General features: G+C 37.8%; 1 protein-coding gene across 1 annotated transcript in view; it reads left to right on the forward strand.

Moving 5' to 3' along the window:
* LOC104023792 (bifunctional heparan sulfate N-deacetylase/N-sulfotransferase 3) overlaps positions 1 to 19796 on the forward strand; it is a 65176-nt gene that overhangs the window by 35792 nt on the left and 9588 nt on the right. Inside the window, exons 6-9 of the mRNA XM_075708762.1 lie at positions 11400 to 11582; positions 13628 to 13724; positions 14587 to 14710; positions 18666 to 18840. Coding sequence (XP_075564877.1) covers positions 11400 to 11582; positions 13628 to 13724; positions 14587 to 14710; positions 18666 to 18840 — 579 coding nt within the window. The remainder of the gene's footprint in view (positions 1 to 11399; positions 11583 to 13627; positions 13725 to 14586; positions 14711 to 18665; positions 18841 to 19796) is intronic.

Below are 19796 nucleotides of genomic sequence, written 5' to 3' on the forward strand. Positions count from 1 at the left end.
GTACTATTTTCTAAATGCAACTCTAAATGAATGTTAGGCCAAAATTTGCCCAAGACAGATTGTTGCAATCCTTTTAAGGAGTGCCTTTGAAAAGATGATGTGTCTGGTTTTAAATATCTGCTTATAAACAGTTTCTAAAGTTCTAAGCATTAGCCTAGCCCGTAATCAATTTAAAGATTAGGGTTTGCATCTTTGTGGTTTTTAAGCATTACATGTATTTATACCATAATTTGCAAGTCAGAGTTGGGCAAAGATTAGGCATTAAAATGAAAACTAAGTAGCTTTAGGAATTTGTCTAATTATGAAGTGGCATTTTGGATTTCATAAGCTTTCCAGTGTTTTCATTAAAATTGCTGGGATTTCTTAATGTGAAACACCCAGTTTTTCAGAGGATGCAAAAATCCTGTTATGAGGCATTTTTCTGAATGTTATTTTTCCCTGATGTAAAACTACAAAGAAGAAACATTACCTAGGAGTCATTACAGTGTCAGCTAAATAATATTCTCAACAATGAGTACATAAATATATAGTTTCTAAAAATAGAAAATGTAGGTGTAAATTAAATGTAAATCTTAACAAAGGCCTTCATTACGTTTTCTGGTTTAATTTGGATAACTGATCTTAAGTGAATATGGTTTCTGAGGTGTAAGTTATTAGGCTGAGGCTTTAGAAACTGAGTACCCTACACTGAAATAAATGCCCCTAAGAATAAAGCCCAAAATTTCTTTGCGGTTTGGCTGTGTAATGGTTCCTATTAGCAAGACAGACTCTGCTTCCTTATAGTACGCTAGATCAACCACAGTCTGCAGAAAAAAACCACAAAAAGCCACGGGACCACATGTGCATCTGTAAGCTTTTGACATGAGAACCGGCATTATTGCCTTGTTCCCAGGGCATTGTACAGTCAGAAGTCCTGCAGGTAAGAAAAGCATCAGGAAATCCTGCTCTGCACATGATCTCTGCTAGTTATATTTTATATGGGAACTAAGAGTTGGTTTGTTGGAGTAACTAATCTTGTGGTTGGCAAGCTGTGTTTACGTGGTGTGCATTTATATCCCCACGCTGCCGGTTCGATTGCGATCCGATGGTGGCTGTGAAGTGATCTTGACAGCTATGCCCATTGTGTTCATAAGGCATCTAGAATGCTGAAGTGCCACCAAGCTGAAAAAGAACCTAAGTAGTAATTTAACACGCTATCTGCTTTTCCAGTAATATTTTGTATGTCTGTCTTCTGTTAAAGATCTTGCTGACTTCAGTGGCCCTTAGGCGAGATTGTACTATACCAGGATCTTGCACAAAATGTTTGGGGGGGGGGGGGGGGAAGAAGCCTTCAGCAACCCTGTATTATTAGTATACTGGCATTATTTTCCCCACATTATCGGTTGAATAATTGACTTAGAAGGAGGTCGTGTGACTTGCGCTAATGGAGCCAGGGAACTCTGTAACAATGCCATGAGGAAAACATGCATTGTAGAAGTCTTTAGTGATGCGTATGTTATCCAGTCAGACAGCTCTCTGTTTTGTTATTTTGCATTGTTACTATTTTTCCTAGCACTGTACTGACTTTAAAACATTTTAGCAAGTATTTTTCCTGATAAACTTGTTAGGATCTTCAGTGACTTCAGATTCATCTATTTCTGTCTGCAACATTCAGTGACATTCTTAGATTAAACAAAACAGATGCTTGTTAAATGTCTCTTACAATGAAATTGTAGCAGTGTCCTAAATATGTCTGTTAATGATGAGAAGTGAGCAATTAGATTTTGAGCTATATGTAATGATGAGGGTAGGTATAGACACTGCCATCAACTGTATAATTTCTTCGCAGGTTTGCTAGTAAATTCCTATCAATACTGACAAGACTCTATCAATACTTCTGAACTGCTCTGAAAAATATTAGACCTAAGAACCTCGCCAAACTAAACATACCTGAACTGAACATGCCTTTATAAAAACTATTTGAATATTTATTTCTGTCTCCCCCTGTATATTTTTCCTCATCTGCAACTAGGAACATACATACATGTTGCTTCTCTACAAAAATGTCTGTACTAGCTACTTGTCTGTGGCAGAGCCATTTTTTCTGTAGGTAGTTGATGTGGAATATATACAATAAAATAAGCCAAGTAAGAAGTGAGACCGGAACCATTCAAAAAGCACCGATGTAATAAAGTTTTCAGAGACCTAAGTTACGAATGAGCCTCTTTTGCCTCGCACATCTGTTGCAATGGATTTAAGTACTAAATCTTGATTAACTGAGTAACTAAGGCTATCTATTGCAAAATGATTTGTTTGATACATAACAGTACCGTTCAATCATTAAGAGGAACATAACAAATCTGACTGTCTTGGTGAATAGCTATACGTGTTATGATAAACATAAAGGCTATACACCCTTCATCTTTCCAGGAAGAGTAAAAATTGTGACTGGAACAGGATTCTGCTAAGGACAGCACTGCATATTGCAGCATTTTCTGTAATGATGTGCATGCTCTCCCATGAGAGCAGCTATTAGAGATGAGCTATTAGAGCAGCTAATGTCAGATGAACACGTGAAATTCACTACGTGTCCCACCAGGCTGAGGGAGGCTATGGAGTAAGAGGCAAACATGTTGAACAGCTCTTGCTCTCCTTGAGGCTGCATGGCCAGCAACCAAAGTTGACGCAAATGGTGTGTTATCTTACTCTGTGCTACGCAGACAATAGGAAAATTAGTTCAGTGTTCAATAACTTCATTATAGTTAAGCCAATTTAAAAAGGCATTATTGCGAACATCATGTTACATCCCAGTAACAGAAGAGAAAGGTTCCTGTCTGTGCGTTTGTATATTTGCATTCCGTGGAATGTACACGAATCAATAATCTTAACATGGATCTGCACACTTTGCACAGTGAAGTCAGTGGGATTTTTCCCATTTTCTTCCCACTGTCGTTCCTATTAGTGGGATAATATGTAGATATATCCATGCTCCTTGTTCTTCAAGGCATTGACACACTATGGAAGGAATCAAGTTGAAAATAATGCAGAGTGTTGTATAATGAAGTTGTGGAAATCCATGGTACAAGTTCATCCAGAATACTCTGCAGACTCAATCTTATGTGCAAAACTGGAAGCAGTTGACCGAAGAGGACTGTAAAGGACTGAGACTCCAATTTGAGGAGAAATCAAAATGATCAAGATTGATTAAATTTGAAAAGAGATGAAAACGAGAAACAACTATGAAATTGCATTAACAACCTAGACAACTCCTGTTATCTGTCTTGAAACAGAAAACCAGAGGATAGCGAGTTAAATGGGGATGAGAATTGTATCAGGATCTTCCTCCAAGGTAGTAGTGGTTTTGACATCAAGAACTTACCAAGATTTGAAATACAGAATTAAAATTGATTGGCTATTCATGCCTGTAGTAGTTGGCAAGGTGTGGATTCCATTTAAACTTCCATGCTTTATGTATCCCTTGAAAGCAGGGAAGACTTTCATAGAGGATTGTTTTTCACACGCCTCCCCACTGTAGAGTATCCTGTACTTGCCTCATACGTATCTCTGATGCCATCCGCTTCAGTAGACAGCATGCTGCACTAGATAAATAGACAGGACAGACCTACTAGTTTTATTCATTCTTTTTAAATGGAAAAGCTTGTGGTTTTTCTAAGTGCAAAGTTTCAATAATAAAAATAAAATTAATGAAGCAGATAGAAGGTATATTTTGATTGGAAACCCCAAGTAATCTAGTAAACCCAATTTTTCTTAATATAAGACTGCAACTTCGATGAGAGACATGGTCAAAAACAATATTGTATGATTCTCCTTTTCCAGTAGCATCAGTAAAAGTTAAGGTGTCTCAGTTTAACTTTGTAGAAGGCACTCATAACCCAGTCCTAAAACATCCTTTGAACTATTGAAGATACAGATTAGGAGCTTTGCTATCCTACAAGATGAATGTTTAAGGGAAAACAATGATTCATGAAAATCTTCTATACCTTCTCTGCCCCCAAGAAAAACAAACAGAACAGAGTACAGCAATTGCATTACATGCACTTACATGCAGTTCCTTACAAAGTTCTATGTGTCTACAGATCTAAAGAAAAGGGAAAATGCCCTGTGGAGAGGAATTTGGTGAAAGCCTTCAAATGGTTGACAGCCCAACAATGAAACTAATGTGTAGCCAGCTGTGTGTTCTCCGTATGGTTTGCAGCAGTACTGATCAAGAGGGAAGACTGTTAATGGTTTAGGCCCTGTGCCTGATTGATCTTAAAATAATTGTAATCTTTGTATGCATTCAGTTCTAAGTATTATTTTCCTCTAATTTTTACCTCTCCCAAGTTACAGTGCGTAGAGCTGTTATTAAGCTAACTGACTTGCAGCAAGGGAGAAATTATCTCCTTTAGCACTGAAAATGAGAGGATTTATATGAGCATCAGCAGAACCTACTGTATCTTAATGTGACCCCGAACAAGATGAATAGTCAGGCTTTGGGACTACAGAGAAAAATACAAAACCAAAGGCAGTCAGGCTCAAATCTTCCCTTTCTGTCTGTCCCGCTTTGCACAAATTCATATTTAATTGTACTGAGTGTGAGAGACAGGAAAGATGACAAATGTGTTGAGAAGCGCACCGATGTACAGGTACCTCTCTGAGCTCTCGTGTGGGGTTCATTGTCAGCGTCCCACAGTAGAGCCATGGGGAGCATAGCCTGGCCTCTCCGGTGGGCTGGTTCAGTTCGGCGGGCTTGGCCCGCTTCATGGGTGAGTGAGAAAGGCAACGGTTTCATCTCTTCCCTGTCCTCTCATGCCCATTTTGGGAACTCTTGGGATCTCCCAACAACAGTTTGGGGAGCTGCTGTGAATTAGGGTTGGGGGGGGGGGGGGAAGTCAGTTTTGCCTAGCATTTTGGTTGACTGTGAAATGCAAGTATTCCTTGCCTTTCTATCTGTTCTTCAGAACCCACCCATAAAAGTCAGAGTCTGGTATTTTGTGGATGGAGTAGACAAAATATAAAAAAACCCTAGGTGAACAGGCAGCATGGGAAGACTGCTGAACAGATGGGAGTAGCTATTTAATTAGAAGTGATTCCTTGTAATGGTGAACAATAAATGAATTGAAATTGTGGGCAATAAGAAAACTTTGCCCTTCTTCAAAATTCTCAAATGGAAAGCCCTGTACAAGTGGTTTACAGCTATTAGTGAAGCAAGTCTTTGGGACAGGACTGCCAAGTGGGAAATTGAGTCATAAGGGTAATGAGCAATTCACAGAGAAAGGCAAAAACAGTTTGTGCAACAGCTGAAAATAAACTCAGGTTTCCTGACTGTCAAATTAATAATTCAGAGCTACACCAAATATGTAATTTTGTTTGATCTTATAGATCTTCCCTGGCTCCATTATATTTATAGTGGAGACACTGCTATGTAAATCAAATTTAACTAGCTGGCTTGCTGTCTGTGCAAGTGGACAGATCCATGGCAGCTGTGAAACCAGCAGGACAGCCTCAGAACAAAAAAAGGGAGTTGCAAGCTGGAATCTCTCTGTGGTGGAATTGAACAGAGCTTTTCTGGTAGCATACAGGTCTAAAAGGAATATCTTTCAACTATTAAAAATATATATTCAAGCATAGACGGCAATCTAATTCATTATTCTGTCACTTTGTTAGTCTAATGGAGCAAAACCAGCTGTTACTGAGTCTCTGAATACCTGAAATGAAACTCTTCTGAGTAACATGGAGACAATATCAGAACTGCAGAGTGTGCACAATGCCAAATTAATTGGAATATAGGCGTTCTGAGAGTTAGACATACTCTTGTGGCCTGTAAACATTTGTTCAGTAGCTAAAATATCAGCAATATACTAACCTGGTAATGCATCTGCTTCTAGTGCCAGCAGTGATCACCTAATTAATTGTCAATCATAATTTAACCTCATTTTAAAGTGCTGTGCTTAACTTCATTGAGTTGGGAGGCCTCAATGCTGCCTTTTAATCTGTTGCACAGATTCTAGGGTGACACAGTGCCCATGACAAAAGTATCTTGATGAGTGGTCTAACAGTATGAATTTATTCAAGTTGGATTGTCTGCAATAGACTTATATACGATAAAAAAAAGAAAGATGTGCCCAGTCTGTAAGAAATGGTTATTACCAATTTTTTCTTGTACCAGCTCTTCTAATTCCAGATTTAAAATGCCAAAATAATAATAAATCTGTTCAATAATATCAATGTCACTGCAAGTCTGAGTTCTCTCTCCACTTCCCTGATGCTTGCCAAAGAGGGTACAGCTAACCTCTGAACAGGGAGTCTTCTCTCTGCTCTTGGGTTACAGTCTGATCCGGACAGCTTAGTGCAGTGGTCTCCAAAATAGGGTACGTGCACCCCAGGGGGTGTGCAAGATGATCCATTTGGGTGTGGGAAGAAAATATTGGAACTTCAGTATTGGAAGTATATAATTTATAAATAAATATACATACATTGAGGGTGCATGCTTAAAAATTTTTTACTGATAGGTGTGCATGATCAGAAAAGGTTTGGAGACCACTGGCTTAGTACACTACTGTTCTACAGGCTTTTTACTGTTCTACAGGCTTTTGTGCTTAATTTGTTTCACTCCGCTGTAGACATTGCCACTTCTTTTCTTTCCTGCATTGTTACTGTAACTAGAACCAAATCAAAAAGTCCTCCTGATGCAGTACGCCATTAAGGAGGTATAAACAGAAAAGGAGTATGAAGAATAATAGTGAGGTGTAAGTGCAACCTGTTCATCTGCAAAATGTTTGTGTAAAATGGAGTTTGAGTATGAAGCAAGGTACGGTTTGCTTATCAGGATATATGGGAGCGGGAATATTTGCAGTTGTGCAGCACAAAGATATCCTCTCTGCTGTTTTCCATCAGAGCAGCTAGTCTTGCTCACCATCAATCATTTCTGTCCCAACCTAGAGAAGCTTCGTAATTCAGCCTTCCACACCTTCACAGGGAGCTTGGGGGGAGGAGGGGGGAAGTCTTTCACACTATCCTTGACTGGTTCTTCTCATCCCTGTTTTTCCAAAAATAGAGACCCTTTGACTCCAGGGGAAGAAGCCAGGAGTGCAAACATGGCACAAGCCCGCAGCTGTAAGAGGGGCTGCTCATGCTTGGGAATGGATGGGTAATGTCATTCCTTTGGGAGGCAGGCACCTCTGTTTTTGTCAGGAAAACAACTGTTACCAAAGACTGTAGAAGCTTAGTAGTGTCCTTATTGTATAATTTTAATAGGTGCAGCATCCTAATACTATTGATTTTGTAGTGATCAATATTTTTTAAAATATACAGCCTGCTAAAATAACATCCATCACTACAAACTGGGTAACTTGTTGCATTTTTTTCATTTAGTGTAAATTGTTTGTTAAGCATCTGTTGTTTTCTCTGTTCTTGATACATAAATTAGATCATGCTGGTTCATCTTTTCCTGATACATGTGATTTAATAGCAGCAACTCAATCTCGGTCTCAGCTCGATTTTGTTGACCTAGAAGCTGTTGCATCTAATTGGGAAATGTTGTTGTAATAAGGAAGTATGCAGCACAGAATAAGCATTCAAAAAGGTAAAAGCTGTTTCTCCTGAGTGCTTGTTCTCATTTCCCTACATCTCAGCATTCTAGTCAGAATCCCAAATAAACTCAGGGATTGGGAAGGAGGGCAAACCAGAAATAGCCCTCTGCCCTTTCATTCTGGGGAAGGAGGAGTGCAGAAGTGCTGAGGAGAAGCTGGAAGGAGCAGGTCATACAGCTGCCTATAAGGCTCTTGGAGAAGGCAGAGTAAAGCACCTTTGCTACTCTGATCCAACGATGGGTGGGAGCAAGAAAGGAGCTGCTGCCCAGAGGCCAGATTTAGTCCCAAACCACCATTTTAAAACTTGTCTGCATTCCATTTCAGTCCCCTCGTGAAAGATACTAAATCCTGTGGAGAGTGTGCATTGAAGTGTAACCAAGATGATAGTTTGTTTACGAGGAACAGCTAAAAAGGGTGATCCTTCTCGCACTGAGGTAAAGAAAATGCTGAGATGCCCTGAAAGAAATTATTTTAGAAGAGGGCTGGAAATAAGAAAATCAAGTAAGCTCCTTTTAACTGAAAGGGAGGCTATAATGCTTGTTAGAGTAAATATAAATCCATTCACAGCAGCTTCCCTTTTGAAGAAGGAATAAAGAAATATATGAAGGTCTATTTGTATTTTACAGCATTTCCCAGAGGTGCAAGATTATTGAACAAACAGTGTTATTTACTAGATGTAGTCTTCTGAGATGCCCACAAAGGATTCCTTTTATATTTCCTGATCTGTGGTTTTAAGAGAATAAATCTTTAATAGCATTGCGTGCTAACTATTAGTTGGCACAGAGAGAGTAATCTTTCTCATCAGTTAGAACTTGTTTGAATGAAGCAGAATGTGGTATGGTAGAGCAAAACAAAACTTCATAACTCAATATGGAAGGCAAAAAATAATAGTTACGGTTTGTCTTGGTGTGAAACTGCACACCTGCAAATGGAAGGGTAATGGTATGAGTTTCTGTCCTTCTGCACAGCTTGGTAGGAAAGCAGGGAAGTGCGTAGCAACACACTGTCCCTTGCAGCTGGGCCAGCACCAAGGTGAAATCCCTCAAAATGGCACTTGTGGCACTTTCTCCTTGTAGCCAGGGAAACCAGAGGGTCAGCTTATACATCTCTCCCAGTGCCGTGGCTGCGTAGCTGGTGTCGACACACTTGCAGGAACGCCGTAGAGTAGGAGAGGGTGGCTGGCAGGTTGGCATCACGTACTCCAGCCACCTCTGATGGGGATCCCTGGTGTGCAAAGTGGTCCAAGATCATTCTCAGAGAAATGTAAGTGTGGCCATTGCAGCATCACGCTCCTGTTAGTTACGCAGGCTGCTAGCTTAGCCTGTAAAGACCTTTGCAGCTGAAAGCAAAAGTAGTTCTCAGGTCAGATCAGGTGAATTAGGCCCTGGATCAGCAATAGCTCATTGGTCTGTGAAGCACAGGATCGTAGTTTGCTAATTTTACACAGGTAGCGGTAGTGATTTTACTAGGAATTTGTTTGTACAGTATCAACAGGAGGGGAAAACCTTTTGTTCAGATTTTCCTGGAAGATAGTCTCAGCTGATCTGTAATATTTTTGGTGCCATGTAGAAGTAGAGGCGGCTTTTTCTACAATGTGAAGTTGTATATTAGATCATGTATTTGGTTACACAAAGTATGGACTTCTTTACATGATTTAGTCATTTATGTTATAAACCAGCATTTGATCATCTTTCTTCTTGTTGTAAATAATTAACCATAAAGTATTTGACATAAAAAAAAAAAAAACCCTGTAAAATGGGAACTCATATCTCTGATATATTTTTCCCCTTCATTGACACAGTTTTATATGCTGGAAATTATTTATGATGATATGTCCGATCAATTTTTCAGCCCACAGTCTGACATTCTTAAAATTACAGTGATATTCCCTTCAGGGAAAGAATAATATCTGTTTTCCCTGAACTAGCAATCTTTTCAAGTTCTCTTGCTTTTTCTTCCAGTGCAGTGCTGTAGTTGGCAGGTGAGGAGTTGCTGGAAGGTGAACTGACACTATGAATGTCAGAGGTCAAGCCACGTGTAGGAAAGTAAGAGTCTGTCAAGAAAACAAGTTAACCTTTTTTATGGAAACCCTCTGATTGTATCGTTATTGAGAACAACATAGTCCTCTGGCTGGGCTGTTCATGCTTTGAGAACGGAAATAAAAAAGGAAACTTGAAGAGGTTGTACATTTGGCAAAATGCTTATTATTGGTTGCCTAAAGGGGAGTGTTGTTTTGGTTTTTTTGGTTTTTTTTTTTTTCCCAATCTCAGTCCTATTTGAAAAGAAAGATTGTATCCTAATGATTTAGCAGGGTACATCTTCTAATTTTACTTGAGTCAGACAAACTGAAGCCCTCAGCTTACTTTATAAGCCAAGAGGTGTCACCAAATGACACTATTAACAAAACACATTTTCTGTGTCCATTCACTGCAAGTACTCTGTAGTATTACAGTTAAGTGGTCAAAAATAGAAGTTCAGTAGCTTTGAACATTTTATATCAAAGAAAGCCAGTGTTTTAAATACTCTGAAACAAAAGCATACAGCTGTAATTCCAGTTTTTCATTCTTTTCTTTTTTCTTTTTTAAACTGAAGGCTGGAATTCCTTTACAAAAGATTAACTTCAGTTCCTGAATTAATTTCAGAATTATGGCCACAATAAGCCTTTTTAAAGTGGCTTACATCAAGTTTTACTTTAAATAGAAATTGCCCATTCATGGCATTAGCAGATTTATTTATAAAAAGAGTCATGTTTCTAATTTTTTAATGGAAATTAGTCTGGAGAATTTATCTTGGGAGAGTTCTCCTATTTAAAAAAAAAAAAAACTTTGAAAAAAAAATCACTGCTAAACAGGCAAAAGTTTGCAGAATTTAATGTAAGAACAGACTATTTCATCAGTGAAAAATTACTTTGAAAATGGATCATTTTGCAAAACAGAAGTTTCAGTCTTCAGCCCATCCTCAGTCCCGGAGAGGCCATCCTTGCAGTCTGTGTATTCCTGCTCTGCTCCTCAGCATCGTTTATGTGCGTCCAAATGTGCCCTTCCTGTGAGAAACCTTCACGGCAAGCACTGCTTCCAGTGGGAGTATGAGAGGGCATTTGGACCAAGGGATGTAGCAGGGAGGATTTGGCTGAGTAGCAATTTCACAGTAAGGTGTTGGAAGAGCAAAATGCAAGCAGTCTTACAATTGATGGGATATTGAGCTTTTTTTTTTTTATTTAGGAGTTTTTTATGCACAATTATTTGCAAGTACTCCATCAGGTTTCAGATTTTTTTTGTTAGTTTCTGCGTATTATTTGACTGTCTGCCCAGGGCTTACGGAACAGCTTTGTAGAAGAGATGAGCTTCTTATCCTATAAAACTTACAGTTGGAGCAACAAGATTTGAATCACAGCAATGGAGGTCAGCTGTCCTCTTGGTCTCTGACTTCTTTACTCTTCCACGAAAACAGAACTCATGTTTTTAATATTGCATTTGTATTCCACTTGAAGTAAAACTGTGGGTATCGTTTTTGCTGTATTCTCCATTAAGTAAATTTACATGAAGATTATGTAAATATTGTACAACCCCAGGGTAAAATTGCAATATCCTAGTTCACACAGAGCTCATAGTACCTATTCCACCATTTTCTTCATTCGTTGCATTGAGTTGACTTGAGAAGGAGGATGTAATTCAACAAAGAGCAAGGATAGTAAGATCTAAGTGAATGTGATCAAAGTCTTGCAGCTCTAAGAGCAAAATGCAAATTAAATTTATATTATCTGTGGTTACACTGCCATCTAGTGATATAAAGATTCAATGTCTTCTGTCTTTATTTTGTTTTCTGAAGATTAGCATCTTCATGACACATTTGTCTAATTATGGAAACGACCGCCTGGGGTTATACACCTTTGTGAATCTGGCCAACTTTGTTCATACCTGGACAAACCTGAAACTGCAAACTCTTCCTCCGGTTCAGCTGGCTCACAAGTATTTTGAACTATTCCCTGAGCAAAAGGACCCTCTCTGGCAGGTAGGCAGGCTTGCTGATGAAGAGATCAGAAAAAAATCTTCTTGATGGTGTTTTTTGTGAAGTTTTTAGTTTCTTGTAGAGAAAAGCAGTAATATTTTTAGATTTACTAGTTGGTTCCATAAAACAGCTTACTGAAGCTGCACTGTACATGACTGTTTTTCGTGTCACGTAAATCTCCGTAGAAAGGTTGTGAAATTAATATGTAGTAAGATGTGTAATGAAAATTATCTTTAATTAATTTTATTTGTGACTTTACTTGCTTTTAGAAATGTGGGAAGTGCAGGAAAGGCACGCTGGGTTATTTCTCTTCTCCTTTTGGAACTAACAGGAATGAAGCATTTGACAGAGAGATGTATATGCATATTTTAGCAATTGGCCATTAAAGAAATGAACTTTTCTCCAAGTGTGTGAGGAGAAGAGGGCATCCAAAAAGAGAAAAGAGCGTTAAGACCGTGGCTACCTTAATGCTAAAACTGAGGAGCCAAGTAGAAATAGATTAGAGAGATTAGAAAGTTAGTCACAAAAGGCTGAGAACTACCCAAGCAAGAAGTTTACTAGCACTTAACACATTGATGTTATCAACTCTGCTGCTTGATTATCCCACTCTTGTAAGTGAGCAAATCGGACACATCAGGAATGTGAAGACCTGCTAAGGTTGAAGCCTGCACTGACCTTGCAGTTGACACGACTTCAGCCCATCACCCAGCGCTAAGAGCACAGTCCCTAAAAAGAAACTACCGCACCGAGCGGTGAACGCTGCCATGTTCTTTTTGCACATGCTCGGCAATGGTTCAACCAATTCACTGGAATGTCTGAGTGCTTTAGGGACATGTGTCCCTACAGTGATAATATGTATCACAAATATCATTCTTTTGAGGTGACTTGGTAGAAGTATTCTAAGGAGCAAGCTTTACTAAATCAAACATAAAAATGTAATTTAAACGTGCTTATTCAAATGTTTTCTAGCACTGGATATTGAATTGCCAACTTAGACTCTGAGTATGAGATTGCAAATTTGGACTTAAATATACATCTTGAAATTCATGCTGTTATTGAATAAAACATTGAACGAGGGGAAAAATGTCAAGAATTTTGCATAATGTTAAGAGAGAATGAATTTTAAAAATGGAATTTTTGTCTTGTAGCCAAATGACCTGAAAAATTGGAATTACTTAGGAAAGAAATTTGTAAGGAACAGTGACTAACATATACTGAATGTGGTGTCTTTTGTCTATAATGCACGTGAATCTGAATACAGTTACATTTTTTTAAGCCTAGAAGATTGGTAATTCCTTTTGTCTCAGTGCGGTACTGCCAAACAGCGGTGTCAAAAACTGTTTGCAAGTAGCATATCTAAACCAAATTTAAACTGCTTCAGTTGTAAAGCAGCACATGAAAAACCAGCATTCAGTATTATGTACTGATTTGAGCTGGAGGATCAGAATATGGATTTGTGAATGGAAATCCTTAAATTATAATTAATTTACTATTTTAGTTTAAAAACTACAGCGTGCATAGGGTGGTAGCTGTTACAGTAATGTAAAAGAAAAAGTAATTAGATAATTCATTAGCAATTTTAAGTCTTCCTAATTTGTATGTAATTGATCAATTGATTTTGAATGATTCCCACATCTTAAGTATGTGGGATCAGATTTGTCTTTGGTGTAATTCTGCTGAACAAACTAACATTTCATAGGAGAAATGATCTTGTCCCAGGGTCTGTTGGGTAGCTGGGGCAACTGTAGATATTTATGAAGGAGTTAGAATGTAAACCACATTTCCTCAACACACTTGTCTCATCAAAAAAAAAGACACCATCACTTAAAAGATAACCGTTTCTGGCCTGGTTACTTGCAAATACCTTTCTGAATCACTGAAATAGTTCTTTAATACATAACATGGTTTTCTGTCATAAAGAAAAATAGTATTTCCTGGTAAGAATATTTGTACGTTGGTGAAAAATTGGTAATTTATATAAACATAATTTGAGAACCTTAGCAGGTGTGATTACCAATGAAATTCTTAGTTATTCTTCTCCGTTTTAGAATCCCTGTGATGACAAACGGCACAGAGATATCTGGTCTAAAGAAAAAACCTGTGATCGATTGCCAAAATTCTTGGTTGTAGGACCCCAAAAAACTGGTGAGATTTTATTGTATTTCAACAAGATAGTCTATGTGTAAGTTCAAAGAACTACACCAATTAATCACTTTTTACTCAGACTGCTGTGTAGAGATATTGATCATCTAATAGCATTTTGTTATTTTCAGATACAATCCAAATATAGTTTCATAATGTAAGTTACAACAACAGACAGTACACTTACTGAAAATGCAGGATTCAGGTGTGTGTCAGAATTTTTTGGCTTTATGTCAAAAGAGTAACACTTTGATAAAGAGATCAACAAGATAGACAAGATCTTGTCAAAGTGGAAAGAGGAGAGGCCAGCCATTTTTCAAATGGTGTAGATTCTTAAGTGCAAGTTCTTGTCTGTCTTGCAAGTGTCCTGTTTATAGAAACTTGTTATTTCACGGCATTTATTTCAAGTCAAGAAGTTCCTAATGGACAGTTTGAATTGCAAGGTGGCAGTAGTTTATAAATTAACTTAATGGTTAACTTTCTTCTCTGTAATCAGAAAATTGCAAATGTACTTCCTTTCATCTTCACCAATCCCCAATAGCTACTGAGTGCAAGATTTTAAAATTATGTTTGTGACAGTCTCATAAAACCCAATAATTATTTTAAAAACATAGTTATTAAAAGTGTGAAAAACAGATTTCAGCATTGGAACTCCAGTTTCTGTGTTAACTATTTACAGTTCTTTAAATGTCTTCAATGTAAAAGCACAGAAAGCACAGATTCTTAGGTGACATAAATCAGCATCCCCTCACTGAAATAAAATGGAATAAAGCTGGTTTAGTCCTTCTGCAAGTATGACCCCCCAAAAAAGTGTGTGTGTGCATATTTTTTTTTTTTTAATCTTGGGCTTGTATCCTATTTGCAGGTACCACAGCCTTGTATTTGTTCCTGATCATGCATCCTTCCATCATTAGTAACTCCCCCAGCCCAAAAACCTTTGAGGAGGTACAGTTCTTTAATAGAAATAACTACCACAGGGGGATTGATTGGTAAGATGGGTTATTAGTATAAATATAAAAGTTTATATATTGTGAACAATACAAAAATGACATTACTGTTGGTAATGGTAACTGTTTATATAGAGAGTGAGACAAAAAAAATAACCTTCAGTGTCCTTCTAAAATGATAAATAAATGCAAGTGAATAACAGTCTTACTATAGAGTATCATAAATGCACTAACTTTTCTGAGGCTTTCTTGTAAATATCCATATATTAATATATGCAAAACAGTAACAAAATATGTATTTCTCATTACACATGCCTTTGAAGTTGGGACAGAAATGGTTGTTAGTTGGATATATGGAAGCAAAAATTATGTTCCTGTTGGAAATCTTATTTCTTAAGAGATAACAAGGTAATATCAGGGAGAGGCATTTTTTCCTTTAAATAGGATTTAGAAATAGCAATCAGGTAAAAGGTGGACGGGGAAAGCCTCTCAAAATGTTTTTCAAAGACCAGGTAATTAGGAGAACGTTAGTGTCTCCGAAGGGTTAGTAAGTGATGCTAAAAAAGAATGTATTCACTGCTGCCACATTCACTATGGCTACCAGGGAATCACTGGACATAGCTACACCCAGGAGGTCATTCCTGATTTCTCTTACTTTCAGAAAATGCTTGAGTATAAAGCACTACAAGATGAAAAGTGGTAACGTGCTGTAGTGGCTGGGGAGCACCAGTGAAAGATTATTGATATTTTGTCTTGTTTCTTTTGCCCCCGCCCCCCCTAGTTTAAGGGAAGATAGTTTTCTTGCCTTCGACTTTGTATTCATCCATAAAGTTAACAGGGTGAACACTGTTATAGGGTCTTAGTGCAGATATGTCAGATCCAATTTCTTTTTAAGTCACTTAGTTTTTACAGAGTTCTAATTGTTGCAGCAGATTCTTATTACAAAGTGTAGAGAGTCAGCCAGTTATTACCAATAGAGAGATGCCAGCTGAATGACTGGAAATTAAAAAGCTGACTCCTTAATGTGGAGGACAGAGGAGTCAGAGAAGACAGCATGCAAGTGAGGTATAGCGGGTCCACACTGAGGGAGACAGCCTAAGTACAGTAAGCCGGTTCTTCCACAAAATCAACGTTTTCCTGTTGCTAGAAGACCACTTTGCTGCTTCTCTCATTCCTCCTGCCGTATCCACTTTGCTAACACGCAGATACAGTTTGTCTGCTAGACGTGTGCCAAATTGCCTTCATCTTAACACAGCGCTGGTGCGTAAAGTTCCCGGTGGTGAACCTGTACAGACCAGGTACATCCTTTTGACAGGTTCTCCCTCTACAGCACCCGTTTGGCTATTTGTACCTCTGCACTGTGTGCCCCGCTCACCCCGCCAGGTTCTCACAGTTAAGTCTTGGATACTCAGAACTACCCGTTGGTGTAGTTACTTAACTCTTAGATTTGCATTCTGTCTGCAAGACAAATTTCTCAGACCTTCAGTCTGATAGTGTATTTTAATGCTGGCATGTAATGAGCTTACCAAATGGTAATGAGATACAAGATCTCTCCTCGTTAGTCCATTAATTGACTAGGATTCTTTCAAGGCAAGGGTATTCACAAATAACAATCAGTTCAATTTCTTTTATGGTTATGGAGATACAGGTTTTTCCCAGAGCTGATTGACTTAGTCTTTGTCTGAGCTTACATTTAGACCAAGGCTACTACAGAAGCAGGAAAGGGTTCTTTCAGCCCTCAGCAACCTCAATACTGCCGTCTTGAAAGAGGTATAGATGTATATTGTAGTGTCCCAGTAGTGATAACAGAACAGTAAGATGAGAACTGACCTTTCTGTTCTTGAAATGAAGAAGTCTAAATAGACCAGTCATGCATTTCTTTATGCAAGTATTGTTACAGATTTCTTAAACAAATTTCTCTAAAGCCTTCTCAGCTTTGCCCTTGTCGAGTTTCATAATTGTCTTATGAATGAGGTACTAAGCAAGAGTTCTGCAGTCTGTGTTCAGCAGAAATGTTGAGCCTAAACTTTATAACCTCTTGGTATCCCATCTTGTCCAATCCCTTTACTATTTTTCACTGAGACCACATCAACTAATACTTTTTTCAAATTTGCCATGTTATCTGAAGAATCAATTAACTTTTTCCCAAAATGTGGCATAGTGCCATATTTAATGTTAAATGTTTCCTGATAAGTTTGGAGTTCTCATTGCCTTGTATTCACTCAGTCTGCTACCAGGACTTCAGTACAACAGCATAATGACACCATACATGATCTAGAGCAGATTTGCCTTTAGTGCCTATTGCCTCTTTCAAAGCTGGACTTTTTCTTTGCTGTTGACTTTCTGGTAAAACATTCTGAGGTCACACAGTCAGGTTGGGTCATTAGTTTCTAATAATTTTATTTGTGAGCAGAAAATGGTATAACTTCATAATTTCCATCAAATCAGCCCTCATATTTTTGGGAAATAGAGTCCATTGTTTGTTCAATGAAATAGTATCGTGTTCCCAGATATTTGCATTAGCGTTAGGCAGATAAAAACAATAAACTAGCAAGGCAGTGACAGCCTTTCATTCTGTTCTGTTTGGTTGTTCTCGTATTTCAGCTTTTTTACATGCAGTCTGCCTGTGAGACTAGCAATAGCTATGCAGCGTAGTAGCAGAATTTTTGAGTGCAACTTTGAGCATATTACACATTCGTGACCCCTTCACATGACATCATTTAAGTCTCTCTGATACAAGGTAATCTACCAGCTGCTACTCTTCAGACCTTGAATGAATCCACAACTACTATTCCTTGTCTAGCGCACAGAAAATTGTCATTGGAAGGTCAGCCTGCTTCACTTGCACAATTCTGATGACAGGTATCCATTCACATGGCAAAGAAGCACAAAACAATAACTTAACAATGTTTGCTTTATGTATACATAAAAGTTGCTCATAAGAATTAACTTCTCAGAATCGGGTGTCACAGAGTTCAGTTTCTTAAAACCACTGTAGATTCCTTCCTTTTCTCCAAGTACCTTGCAATCAGTGCCTGTGTGCTAATGATCATCTTGTGAGATCTCTGTCCTAAAGAAAACCGCATGTACATCAGTCTGTTCCATCCTACAAAGTCTTCTGGCATTGGCTGCAATGGTCACAAATTCAAAGCCCACAAGAGCAAGTCATTTGTATTAGAAGTAGTTCACTTCTATGAATAGAACAAAGTCTAAGCACTAGAAGAAATTTCAGCATGATCTTCAGAAGAGGTTGTTTTAAATGGCATTTATTTTATCAATACAGATTTTAACTGAAAAATCAAGACGACCAACATTTCCCATTTATTCTTTGCCCCAATAATTATGAAAAGTGGTCTGAGGGCCATGTCTGTATGTGACATAGCAGATTGCTGGAAATTAACTGCAACTTCATAACGGATGAGGAAAGCTCATGAAGAAAACTAAAAGGAATACAACCCATGTTTCCACAAAAATGTGACTCATAGAACAATAAGTGAAAGATGCAGTCACTGCTTAGAAACCTTTCACCTGATGAAGTTGTGGGAGGCTTTTTCAGTGCATCTTCCCCACATAAGTGAGCTCTTTTCTCTTTTGAGTAAAAGCAATTTTGATATGAATATATTTTTCTTATGGTATTGCACTGTAATTGATGTCAGCAAAAGGCCAGATGTGGAAAACTCATTTTCTACTTTTGACTTAGATAGGAGTTTGTTCTGAATGGAAAGTGAGAATTCACTAATTTTAAGAAGATACATGAATATCCTAACATTTTCATCTGGTTTCCAAAAAATAGCTGCAATATCTAGTTATATGTAGTGAGAAGAAAGCTAGTACCAAGTCAAATATGATAAAAAATATAATGTAAACTTCTCTTGGCTTTTATTTGGCGATTAGGCTATTATTTTAATTGATTATTCTAGAATAAAAATATACTTAACAGATTTGTCAACCTTTGTGTGACTTTTAAGTAATTCTGAAAATGATGCTGCTTTCCTAGGTACATGGATTTCTTCCCCACTCCTTCTAATGTCACCACTGACTTCCTCTTTGAGAAAAGTGCCAACTACTTCCATTCTGAGGAAGCTCCTAAGCGAGCTGCTTCCCTCATCCCCAAGGCCAAGATCATCACCATCCTCATTGACCCATCTGATCGGGCGTATTCCTGGTACCAGGTATGCACTTTGAAGAACACGGGCAGGCACAAATCAAGGTTTCCGCCTTGAATCCTCTCTGTATATCCTTTCAGTATATATATGTATGTAAAGGGTTTGGATAATACAAGCTTTATTCGTTAGTCAGTGCACCATATATGATCACCCATGGGCTGAGGTATCTGTCAATGTAAACCTGAAAATCTTTTAAGGGTTAAAATACCAGAAACCACTTTTCAAAAGTCTGTCTGAAATATAAGCATGTAAAAATGCTTACTTACTCAACTAATTTATGTAATCAGCACATATAAAAATTAGTTTATAGACACAGTTATCTAGTTCATGTTCAAAATACAAGATAGATAAAGACATTTTTGTTCTTCTGGTCTGCAGATTTCAACAGGAATTTGGCAAAATAAAGATATACAAAAAAAAAAAAAAAAAGATAAAATTCCAAAGAGAACAAAGTTCTTAGAACTTCTACGACATATTTTATGTTATTTTTTGATGAGAAGTAATCACAGTCCTGAGTCTGCTCACATAGCTTACCATGCTTTGTACAGGAAGCTTGACTAGAAACCTACTGAGACCTAACTTATCCAATGATCCTTATAAATACCCGTGTTCAAATTTGCCTTTCTGAGTATTTACCTTGTGCAAGCTGGAAAAAGAAAATACGAAACTAGTAGAAGCAGAGCTGCTTAGTATTTGTGTTTATTATGTCCCATTCATTTGTACAAAACCTGCCACTCAGTTTATTGAAAATAAACATTTATACATTATGTTTTGTTATTGCTATTATCAGTCTAGCTTCTGATTTCTTTTGATACAAACAATATTTATTGATACAAGCAATGTTTATCCCAGCATTTTCAATGAATTAATACAGACAAGGACTTCTTAACTTTAAGTAACTTTTAATGTAAATAATCGCTCCTAGCAAGGTCAGTAAGACCAGGTCAGTAACACCAACTGGT

This window comes from Pelecanus crispus, chromosome 4 (genome assembly GCF_030463565.1).
Source record: "Pelecanus crispus isolate bPelCri1 chromosome 4, bPelCri1.pri, whole genome shotgun sequence".
NCBI lineage: Eukaryota > Metazoa > Chordata > Aves > Pelecaniformes > Pelecanidae > Pelecanus > Pelecanus crispus.